The 12,964-nt window shown below is 36.9% G+C and overlaps 1 protein-coding gene across 1 annotated transcript; it reads left to right on the top strand.

Moving 5' to 3' along the window:
* The first annotated feature begins 1,485 nt into the window (after window positions 1-1,485).
* INA (internexin neuronal intermediate filament protein alpha) lies at window positions 1,486-10,204 on the top strand. Its single transcript, XM_039361664.1, has 3 exons — window positions 1,486-3,375; window positions 7,635-7,759; window positions 8,070-10,204. Exons 1-3 carry the CDS (start codon window positions 2,362-2,364, stop codon window positions 8,380-8,382), a joined length of 1,452 nt encoding a protein of 483 aa, XP_039217598.1. The 5' UTR covers window positions 1,486-2,361; the 3' UTR covers window positions 8,383-10,204.
* The last annotated feature ends 2,760 nt before the right edge of the window (window positions 10,205-12,964 follow it).

Here is a 12,964-nt window from a genome sequence, read left to right as displayed (position 1 = left end):
AAGATTCGACTTTTATGTTTACAACAGTCAACTGTATTAAAAAAAATTTCAGGAGGGGTGATATCAATTAAGGAACTTTTTGAAGTCCTGAACTAAATGGATTGGATGTGGTTAATAAGACTAATTTCAGAATTCAAATGAGATATTAGGAGAGATAAGAGATTTCAAGTGCAGCAGAATCTGTTCTGAAGAGGCTATTCTCCATTCTGTTGTCAAATTGGGTTCAGAAATACTGTTTCATAATATAATTTTCTTGTCTTTATGTTAATATATAGTGTGAACATAATCACTGTAAGTTGCAAACCATGGTGCAATGTATTATGTTAACAGAAGTATTGTGGTTTATTTAATAAATCATGATAAAGGAAAAATAACTTAGTATATTTTGGGAATGCTTCTGAATTTTTGGAATACTTCTGAATTTTGGCACTGCTTATGGAAAAACAAAAGGTGTTCCTGTTCAGTGTTGGTTTTGCATCAGTTGCAAAAATTTCTTCCTGGAGAAATTGAATCTGGCCATAGTGATTTATGCCTCAGTGAATTTAGATCAGTGCCACCTCCTCTACGTCAAACTGTTCCTGAAATGTCTAAAGAAATTCTTGTTGAACTAAACCCTTTAGGACAGCGCTGGACAACCTCTCATCTTAAGAGCAAATTTTCTGGTTATGCCCTGACTGGGGTGCTCATAAGCCAGTGATGTTGTGACATCCATGGAGTGGATAAGGCTGACATTTTTGGTCATTTTCTGGTTTGGAGATGATTAAGGAAAAAGTCATAATTATAAAAGAGCATCCATTCTGTCTGAAATACTCTCTAGAATAAAAAAAAGTCCCTGTAATTTTCCATCCTGCCAGTTCTGGAAAAAATGAGTGACTGGAAATGGAATTCTGGAGGTCATATACAGATCAGATAGTACTCATCTAATTTAAAGGCAAAACAGAATTTTTGCAGATATTTCTTTCTAGAAGTCTTTGGAAAGAAGGTAAACCACCAAATGATAAGTATGATCAGTATAATTAGAAAAACATTGTTCTTCTCCCTCTTTTATTAGATAAAGTAATCAAGTTTATAAAGGAAGATTTAAAGATAGTTATAGAAAACAGAGTAGTAATGTAAGAAATCATCATGGAATGATGAGCAGCTAGAAGCAAGGGATGTGATCCAGAAATCAAGAGGCCATGGCGCAGAAGGGAGATAATGCAATAGATTCAGTTTGTAGATAATTGGATTCTAGTGTAATGGATTGCGCACACAGAGATTTTAAGAAAATCTATAAAGAGAAATAAAAGAGCTAGAAATTACTATAAATATAAATTTTCTTCAAACAGCAACATTTAAAAAAGTAGGCAACTTACATAAAGTAGATATCATATTAATCTGCAATTAAAAACACCATAGGTTTTGTTTATTGATATGAGGCACAAGAAATGGGATTTTTCGTGTCACTTTGAATTGGACTATTAGTACTTCAAGCAATCTAAAGCAAAGCACTTTCTTCTAACACTAATATTGCTGCTGGAATTCAGTATAAAGTAGCCACAGACTTCTAAAAAGAACAGTTTCTTTGTGTTATTATGGATTCTGAACATAAAAGGGAAAAGAGGCTGCGTAGCTCTTTTCATCCGCCAGGGGTAGCTGAGAGGGAACGACATCAGCACTGCGGCAAAATGGACAGCTCCACCAGCATTTCTTCTAGCCTAATCCTGTTAAATTTTAATGGTTAAAAATCAACTAGGAATACGTGCCGCAAGAGTAGGGCGTGAAAGTAGGTCCATAAACACGTTTTTTTAACGTTCTTTTTACTGACTGTGCAACCAGCTGCCTTTTATTCTCCAGTTGTCGATTTCTGTTCTGCCTTCTTGGATTTTATCTAATGGGATCCTAAACGCCGATTAGGCTGCTCTCGTTTATTCTGAGAAGAGTCTTGAGAACATTTCGGCCTCCTACCTGGCCTAAGACTGCCTAATCCTCATACTTATCTGGCCCTGTGTCCAGAGGATACAGGCATCCACCACCTTAAGTCAACAATCCCACGATGACTACCAGTCTACATTCTTTACTATTGTCCCGGCATCTCTCCCGTCGCACCCCAAATCACTTTCTCAATTCCAAAGCTGGCAAAACTTTAGCATCCCTAGAGTTTACAGTCAAAGAAAATGTGTTTAGGATCGAGATTGTCATTGACGCCCAACATCCTGTCGCCACCTCATTATCGTCCCCGCCCATTCCTCCCAAACCAATCTCCTTCTCTTGGCCGCGCCCTGGAAGCGCACGCCCCCCGCCTTTCTGCAGCGGAACCGGCGATCCGCCTCTCTCTATATAAGACAGGGGCGTCGCGTGTAGTCCTCCACAAGCTCCAGGATGAATTTCTCTTCGGATTCCCACTATTTGGCCTCTTCCTACAGGAAGATATTCGGGGAGCCGCCCCGCTATTCCTCCCGTCTTGGCAGTTCGGCCACAGCCAGCAGTTACCGGTCTCAGTCAGTATCTCGCTGTAGCAACCGCGCCGTCTCGTATCGGCTGGCGCAGGCAGACACCTTGGATCTCAGCCAGGCAACGGCGCTGAATGACGAATTTCGGCTGACCCGCACCAACGAGAAGGAGCAACTCCAGGGACTCAACGACCGGTTCGCTGGCTACATCGAGAAAGTGAGGCAACTGGAGCAGCACAATCGCCTCCTGGAGGCTGAGCTGAGCGCCCTGCGGCAGCGTCACGCTGAGCCGAGCGGCCTGGCCGAGCTCTTCCAGAACGAGCTCCGCGAGCTGAGGGCCCAACTGGACGAGACGGAGGCCGCCCGGGCGCAGGGAGTGCTCGAAAGGGAGCGGCTGGCCGAGGAAGTGCAGTGTTTACGGGCGCACTGCGAGGAGGAGGCGCGAGCCAAGGCGGAGGCCGAGCAGGCGTTGCGCGCGCAGCAGAGGGAGGTGGATGGCGCCACCTTGGCACGCCTGGCTCTGGAGAAGAAGGTGGAGGCGCTGCTCGACGAACTGGCCTTCCTGCGCAAGGTCCACGCCGAGGAGGTGGCCGAGCTGAGCGCCTCCTTGCAGCCAACCCCGCTGGCTGCCATCGAGCCGGACGCCACCAAGGCCGATCTGACTGCGGCACTGAAGGAGCTGCGCTCGCAGTACGAAGCGTTGGCCGCCAAGAACCTGCAGACGGCCGAGGAGTGGTACCGCGCCAAGTTCGCCAATCTCAGCGAGCAGGCGGCGCGCAACAACGAGGCCATCCGAGCCAGTCGCGAGGAGATCGGCGAGTACCGCCGCCAGCTGCAAGCCCGCACTTTAGAGGTAGAGAGCCTGCGCGGAGCGAATGAATCTCTGGAGCGGCAGCTACATGAGATGGAGGAGCGGCATAACGCCGATGCGCTCGGCTTACAGGTGAGGACCACCCGCGCGAGCGCTACTTGTTCTTGCCTCCCAAAGTGTCGCATGGTGGTATCGTGCTGCCTCTAACGCAGATTTGGGCCAGCTAAGTTTTTCAAGCTTCCCATTCCTACTACAATTACCGCATTTGTGTCTTCCAAATATTCTCAGCAGATAAAAATCCAATAGATTAAAACATTCAACAAAACAGTAGTAAATTTACAGCAGACAGTCCTCTGAAAAACAAAATCGCTTTTGCCTTCCCTAATGCCTATTAGATGTTTTGCGTTATGCCTTCCCTTATCCATTTTTTTTATTGAAAATTTTTAAATATTTTTACAAAAAAACAACCCTAACCCACCCACCCCAACCCTCCCTCTCCATCCCCCCCGACCTTCCCAGAGCTGAATATAGGCTTAATTAAAATTTTTAAGAATCTTAAAAAAATTGAAAAAGTATAAATCATAAATATATCTAAATACCTTACATAAACAACTTATAAAGTAATTAACAATAAAATATATGTAAGAAAAAAGCATAAGTATTAAAAAAAAGTACTTAAAAAAGATAATAAAAAAAAGAAAAAGAGAAAGAAGAAAAGAGATATAAAAAAGTACAATCTATAAAATATTAAAGTTTATATACAAGTTATTAAAAAGCTAAATGATATTTTTTTATATCCAATTTATATTGTATAAAATTTATCCATTCCCCTTATCCATTTTCATTGGCCGTTCTAGTTGGCTTAATGATTGTTGTAAACAATCACAATGTTCAGTGACAAAATGACAGGAAGGGTTGCATCAGGATGTCTGTCTGCTGTGGGCATCTCATTCCTCTCTAGGCACACCGCAACGTTTCTTGACGGTCACGCTGCTCTCCGTGGTGCTGAACATGGGCAACAATTGTTTTACTGCATCTCTTGAATTGTGCTCGTTTACTAGCAGGAATGAAACGTTTACTTTTTAATGATCCTGTTCAAAATTCCAGCAAATCAGTCATTCATTTTCCAGAATGTTTTTTATCTCTCTATAATGGACAGATCTACTCATTACTTGATTAATCCTAGGCTAATTCTTCACGGTTGATAATTGTGCTTTGATTTTTACTATATTTATATAAATTAAATATGCTACGCAGTAAGTTACTGTGAAATTGATAAAATTATAAAAATGGTAAACAATAAAATCAGAAAAGGTAGAACTAAAATAGGGATAGTAAAAGACACAATCAAAATAAAATGGGTATTACATTCAGAAGTGCTCATTTACTGCAAAAAGGTGTTTGTGTCAGCTGGACTTTTCTGAAAGAATATTCCAAACACAAGTCCATTCCTGCTGTATATTTACTGTTTCCAATACTGCAGAAACATGTTTAAAACAATCATTGCTTTACGTGGAAGGGGGTTCCATTTTCCATACAAAATGAGAGTAATGAAGCTTTTCAGACATATTGCAGCATATTGAATTCAAATAATTTTTACATCAGAAAATATGGACTTTCCTTTAAATTTTTTGAAATGTAGATACTATAGTTGACTTTTTTGAATTAGCATTGTTTACAAACAGCAGTTAAGAGTTTTGCTAATATAGTACTGATGGACAATTGCATAGAGACTTAAGAAGTTGCATGTTACCACATTTTCAAAATATGTTAAGAGAGGTGATGACTTCTGGATAATTTGAACTGTCGTTAATGTCAAAATAATATTGTTTCCTTCTGGATATCAGAAAGCACTTATTCACTGTAAGTTGTGATTTATTATATAAATAAATATATTAGTCTTGATAATGGCAGTATAGCAATAAATCAGATTGATTTGTCATCTCAACTGTTCGAGAAATGGAAAATGTAGAATAGGGATAAAAAATTACGTTTTGCAAAGAGGAAAAACAATACTCCATTACTAAAATTTGTAATGGGAGCGGTGCTTTTTTATATGTTCATAAACAATCTGAATATAAAAGTAGGCTGAAAAGTGGTCAGGTTTATTGATGTTGCCAATTATGAAATAAAAAACCTAAATACAGCATTCCAGAAGAATCCTTCAAAATGGGGGCATAGGCATTAAATTGGCAAATGCTTTGGAATATGTTTATAATTTCACATATACTATATATTGGCAAAACTGAACAAATGGATTTGTGGTAATTAGCTCAAAGAACAATAATGTGCCTCTGCTATAAAAAAGAAAAATCCTAAGTTATCAATAATTAGAGAACAAAAATCTGCAATATTGTACTGATCTTATACTATTTTGTATTGTGACTGTACTTAGAATATGGTTCATATTGTTTAGTTCACCATACCCCAAAAGGATATAATTATAAAGAACATGAAAAAGGGAGAAACCAAAATTATCAACCTTCTGCCTTAAACAACAAAATTTAAAATATTTGCTCCTATGTAGTTTAGGGAAAAATATACATTATAGTTTATGTTATGCATACTAGCAAGTGCTAGTGTAAAGTGCATTTCTTGAGTGCTTTTTCCTTTATTGTTCAACAGATTACTGACGTTTCTTGCTCCAATTTTCCACTTTATCCAGCTTCTCTTAATGCACATTATACTGTACATTGAGTCACAGTATACAAACTTGTCACACTCTTTTGCCAACCTGGAGTCAGTCTGTTTCATCATATTCTATTTGTACCACAGCTTCAAAACCTGACAGAGAGAGGGAGGGACGGAGGGAGGGAGATACATTCTCCAGTGGCATTCACTGTTTATGCCAAGTCTACCCAGAGAGATTTCAGTGTGGTAGTCATTGTTAATAGAATGGTCTTAAAGATCCATGAAAAGATTTTGCAAGATCAAGTATTAATTATAAAGATACAACATCTTATTTACTTATGGGATATAAAAATGCAAATTTATACATTTTATAGTGGTGAATTAAAACATGCTGCATGACATTTTTACATACATTCATGTACAATATTGCTGACTTCAATGACACTTCATTATGTTTTCTTTCTTGGTTTCAAGCCTGAATATAAGTTTCATTTATATTGGATATATAAGTATGTGTGTAGAGAGATCTTAGGAAGCCATTACACACACACACACACACACACACACACACACACACACACACACACACACACACACATATATATATATATATATATATATATATATATATTTGTTTTCTGAGGTTTTCACGGGTGTTTGTATGTAGGTCTTTGGTTATTCGGGTTTTCTCCTGCGTCAAATTGGAAGTATCTTGGCGACATTTCGACGAAGTCTCATTCATCATCTTCAGGCTGGTGTTTTCGGCTTTGTGCTTCTAGGAGCAATGTTTTTTATTGCTCCTAGAAGCAAGAAACCGAAAACACCAGCCTGAAGATGACGAATGGGACTTCATTGAAACGTCGCCAAGATACTTCCAATTTGACGCGGGAGAAAACCCGAATAACCAAAGACCTACATGTGTGTGTGTGTGTGTGTGTGTGTGTGTGTATAATAAGATTATGCATGCCATTCAAAAAATGTTAATACACAGTCTCAATTTCCCATCAGTTCAGAGCTTGCAGAATAGGTTTTCGCTTTTGCTCAATTTACATAAACCTGTAACTTGCCTATTTTTATCAATAAAAGATAATTTCAAAAGCATTAAACAAAAATTGGAATAATTGCATCAAATAAAAACAATCACATCAGAAATCAATATTGTATTAACACTATTTCATAGGTTTTATATCAGTAGAACATAATTAGAAACATACTGAATTCATCAAATTTTATTACTCTCTTTACTATTTAATCTAGTCTTTAAAAAATATTATCAAATGAAACAAATACAATGCCTGACCATTTCCTATTGAGCTGCCATAATCTATTTTTATTCAATCTTATTATAATAAAGCAATTGGAAAGAATGTTCTTATTAGCCCCAACCAACATAGCTAGTAATTAGAAGTTCTGGGGGTTTTATTCAGAAACTATGAAAACTCCTGCTGCTTATCATTAGTTTAAAAAAAAATAAAGTGGCATTTCAATCCTAAAAACCTTATAGATATGTCTATTTTATACCTATTTTATTTGTTCAGTATTGAAGGCTATATGTCTATAATTTTAAGGTGCTTCTGACACAAATAAAAAGGATCGTAATTGTTAATTATACTGTTGTAATTTAATTCATTTTCCAATTGTTATGTGTTGTAACAAATTAGCAAAACTTCATTTTTTCTTGCTTCTGATAAAAAGGAATTAAACTATTTAGCAGAGTCTTTAGCCTTAAAATGTTAATGTTGAACTTTCTGAATTTACAGGATACTATTAGCCAGTTAGAAAGTGATTTGAGAGACACAAAGAATGAAATGGCTCGGCATCTGAGAGAATACCAAGATTTACTGAATGTCAAAATGGCCTTGGATATAGAGATAGCAGCATACAGGTAACCGGGATTTGATTCTCAATATCTACATAGAATTGCCTACTATTTTGTAAATGCCCAAAATAGGTGATCAAATTTATGTTGCCCTAACAACTTGATGAGAAATGACTTGGTCTGTTTACTTTAATGCTTTGCCACAATTTTGCATTCAGAATCAGGGTGAATAAATGTAGCTCTTTTATTATTTTGTTAAGGGTGATTTCTTTTTATCACATAAAACAGACATCGTTTACCTTGTCTATGTATGTAAGTGTGCCTGAAAATCCTCAATTTCCATTATTAATAAAATCTTTTTTTGTGGTATTTGCAGGAAGCTGTTGGAGGGTGAAGAGACACGTTTTAGTACTTCAAGCATGAGCATCTCATCTCTGAATCCCCTTTCCAACCCTACTTACTCTTTCCAACCCAGGTTCTTTAGTTCATCTGTAGCCAGCAGCTCCAAAATGTCATCCTCTTTCTATTTTAAGAAAGATGAGAAAGAGGATGCTAAATTAGCCTCAAAAATTTCATCAAGCCAGGTAGGAGACCCGTTTGCTGAAATTACAGATGAAACCCTAACTTCTGCTAAAAAAACTGAACGAACAAACTTGGAAGAAGGAAATGCTATCAATCAAAAAATGTAATCACTGACCTTAAATACAGATACACCCAAGGGATAATAATATAGCTTAAGTCTTTAAATTGCCCATACCTGAATTAAAGTACTTAATAGCTCACATCGATTTAACTTTCTAATGTTTCACAGTAGATTATTTCAATAGGAGCATTATGTTCAATACTATCAGAAACACTGAGGCTGAAAGATTAATTTAGAAATACTCTAGTAAATTTTGTTCACCAACTGCATTGTTGTAAGCCAGACATACCTCCCAAATGATGAATTAAAGACAAAATAAGCATGTGCAAACACACACAGACACACACTTATTAAATCATGTTTCTCATTTATTTCTGCTGAGTACATCTTTCAAGTTGGGCAAAACCTAGCAATCACATTAGTGAATAAAGATTAAACTTTGTCTGCCTCATAAAATAAAGAAATTGACAATTCAATTATTTAATTTCCAGCTAATGAACTTTACTCCATTTTAGTCCTTCTGGAGCACAGAGATAAAAAATATAAATATTTTATTTATTTTGCTTTGTAGTCTATACACGTCACAAGGAAATACAAAATATCTAGGAATGTTAGGTAGAAAATACTAACAAGGTTTAGGAAGATGAACACCATGATAAACTTGGTGCATCACTGTATAAAGAAATTCTATTAGCACATTCTACATTAGCAAGAGACACATAATACATTTTTGATATCTACTCACAACTATTTGCAACATGTCCGTCTTAAAAAAAATTCTACATGCTGTAATCAAATAACTATGAGTCTTAGGATCCTGGTTAACTATTAATTGAATACACATCTGATCATCTCTGTGATTATCTAACAAGTCACTCCACTGTCCATTTTACCTTGTGCCATATTAATAGTCAGCAATATTAAAAGTAGTTGTTGCTTAGAATCAATAGTGCCAGCTATTAAAAAATGAAAAGAAACATGTTTTAGAGGCTAACTTTATATAAAACAAATGCACTCCTGTATAGTCTAGAAGCACAGTACAAATCCTGATTCAAAAGTAGCGATTGCTGCCGCTTCTATAAGGCACAATCTGCAACCTAAAACAGGGATATATATATGTTGGTTGATCATTAGAAAAGGAATGTAGATTTATGCCAGCTGCTTATTTCTGTATTATGGAAAACAATATGGCTTCTATGTAAGTTATTGAGATATGGTTTCTTAAATAAGGGACTTTTCCTAAATGTATTTTCTTATACATACATTCACTATTGCACAAATAAAATACACTAGTAAATTTTAATGATTCTTCTATAATTTTGCTCTGACGGGTTAAGGTGAATGTAATTGTTCAGCCTTGCCAATCACAACTGAAAATCATATACATGCACAATACACACAAAAACAATTGATTTTTTTAATAAACAAATGGTGCTGAAATCTGATAAATAAAAATTCTTATATTTCCAACAAATAGCAGATTCAGCCCATGTTTCTGCGGCAAATAACACAAAAAAATAAACTTGGTTGGAAGAGACCAACATAAAATTTCCTAAACAAATTTGGGAATTCTGATAAATCAGATTTCCAACTCCTACCAGAATTTAACTTCACTATGTATCTCTATCTGAACATGTGCCAAGTTTTATATAAGCATATTATTTTAGATTTTCTTTGAATGCCTTAAAAATTGCCAGCAGCAAAATTGCTTTCTGCAGAAATTCAAGACTGTATTATTTGATGTCTTTGCACTGATTCATCCTGTCACAAAGTTTCATAATACAAACCCATGTCCTATCTTGTGTCCCTTGAACTTACACACTTTTCTCCTCTGTAAGGCACAAATTAATAAAAAATGTACCACTTTAGGTAGTCTGTCTGTCATTTGTGCTATTGTGAACCAAAACTTTGGTATTAAGAATTAATACAATTACATTACAGCCAATAAATATCTAAGTTTATTTGTGCGGAAAGGACCAATGACTAAAAGTGAAAGAATGAAACCATAAAATGTTTTCAGTTATAATAACTATGTGTAAGATTTCCACATTCCACACTAATGCTTTCATAATGACTGTAAGGTTTCCATGTGCAAATTTTTCAGATGAATTTATATACGTATTTAATCTTACAACTGGAAGAGGAATGGCACAGAAGGGGGTGGGGGCAGAATAAGCTAGAGCCATCATTATTTTGATCTTGGAAGAAACTTCCCAAAATGGTTGTTTCTTAAGAATATGCAAAGCACAATATATGAAAGGATTCAAGGTAATTCTTGTGATAATATGTTGGGATTGTCTCAGTCTTATGGAATAACTAGAGGGAAACATTAATGTGAAATGTGGTATGTCTTAAAATTGTTATCAACATGATCCTCTACATGTGTTACAATTGTGATAATAGCACATAAAATATATATTATTATAATGTGCTTCGACATTGTAATAAATTCCAAAGGTTGAGCAACCAAGATTTAATAAAATATTATATATTTACTTGATAAGGCAAAATTTGGAATGATGCCTTGGGGAGATTTTTTTTCATGCAGAATAATATATAGATGAAGGAAAAATAAACAAAAGAGAACAACACAAATAAGCTCCTCCAACACTGCACATATGATTTACAGATCTAATGAACTTCTACATGCTTTGCAATCAAATTAATTAACTAAAATACAACATACATATTTTTCATATTCCATCGTGGAGCTTCATTTTTAATGAAACAAATAGGACATTTCCTATTCAAAGATCAATTTGGAATGTAGTCTCTTCAAAAGAGAAATAAGAGACCCTACCAAAATACTATGTGATCTACATATACAATATACCAGGGGTAGGCAACCCAAAACACTTAAAGAGCCACTTGGACTCGTTTCCCACCAAAAACAAAACACTGGGAGCCGCAAAACCCTTTTGATATCTAAAATGAAGATAACACTGCATATATCCTTTTTTATCTTTATTATAAGTGTGTGTGTTTGTGTGTGGGGGGGTATTTGTGTGTGTGTATGTATGTGTATGTGTGTGTATATATATATGTATATGTATGTATGTATGTATGTATATACACACACACACACACACACAGGTAAAAAAAGGATATATGCAATGTTATCTTCATTTTAGATGTCAAAAGGGTCTCTGTCTCTCTCTCTCCCTCTCTATCTGCCGTTGGTCTGCCACTCCTCTTCCCCCGCTCTCTTTCTTTCTCTCTCTCTCTTTCCTCTCTCTCTCTCTCCCTCCCCCCCTCTCTCTTTCTCCCCCCCTCTCCTATCTGCTGCTCACCTGGCAAGCTTCAAGTTGTTCTCCAAGAAGCTCAGGGGTAAGCAACCTCGTCTCTTTTATGACTCATGGACTTCAACTCCCAGAATTCCTGAGTCAGCCTAGCTGGGCTAGCTAGCTCTCTCCTGCCCTTCCTGCTTCCTGCAGAGACGCAGCAAAGGGAGGAGCTCCGCCCATTAAGCTTTTCAGCTCCTCGGAGAACACTGTGAGTGCACTGTCTTTTACACACACACACACACACACACAGAGAGAGAGAGAGAGAGAGAGAGAGAGAGAGAGAGAGAGAGAGAGAGAGAGAGAGACAGGGAAGCGCAATTGCCTCTCTCTGTCTCTCAGGGAAGCGCAAGTGCCTCTCTCTGTCTCTGTCTCTCTCTGCAAAGGCAGAGGAGGCTGGGAGCCACAGGGGAAGGCTCAAAGAGCCGCATGCGGCTCCGGAGCCGCAGGTTGCCGACCTGTGCAATATACATTCTGAATTCTGAAAATGCCTCTCTAAACTGAAACAGACAGACCTCGATCATTGTTGTTCTTAGGTATCCCATTCTAATAATCTATCAATGCAAAACGTGAAAAACATTTTGGCTTAGTGCTCCAAGTATAAAGAAGGAAAAAGTCCTGAAAGATTAAAGGTCTCTATAAAGCCCAAATACAGATTTTGGAAAGATTGCTTTCTTGCAGTACACAGCAACATGCTCTCTTTGATTCTGGAGATATCGAAAAGGCTAACAGAAACCCGTCTATGCCAATGGTAAGCATCTCTTAGGTAGTGAATTCTTAAAGTTTACCATGTGCAATATAAAGGCAAGCCTCTTGTTTCCTGAAGATACTCTTTATTAGCTATAGCTAACTGCATGGTCATGAACTCTAGCTTTACAAGAAAAAAATGGCTTCAATTTTTTCTTCATACCACTTCCCTCTGAAATGCTTCACTTGTTTTCTTTAAATGAAATACCCCTACAATGTATTAGTTTTTTGGTTCAGAACTGGTGTACCAGCTCTTGATTTTTATAGTTAACATGTTCTGTATAAATTTCAGCTCTATGAATAATACATACAGAAACTCATACTGAATTTGATGATGACCAGAACTTGGCCACCATACTGCTCAACAAAAATTTGAACATTTGTAGGTACATTACGTATTGGTAATAAATATGTTGATTTTCAGAAAAAAGCACTCCATATTTGTCTCTATGAACTTAATGCTTCATTTGTGACAATGCTCTCATGAGTCCATAACAATCGGAGAAATCATGTTAATCTTTGCAACAAAGTAAATATAAAGTCTGGTCACATATTGAAGACTTCCTGACTCCATGCCTACTTAGATATTCAAATATATGT

Source organism: Crotalus tigris, unplaced genomic scaffold (assembly GCF_016545835.1).
Source record: "Crotalus tigris isolate CLP2741 ecotype Arizona unplaced genomic scaffold, ASM1654583v1 scf7180000019328.220996217465:2438092, whole genome shotgun sequence".
In the NCBI taxonomy this organism is placed as follows: Eukaryota; Metazoa; Chordata; class Lepidosauria; order Squamata; family Viperidae; genus Crotalus; species Crotalus tigris.
The sequence above is the reverse complement of the archived record's forward strand: the minus strand, read 5'-3'. Positions and strand labels throughout refer to the sequence as shown.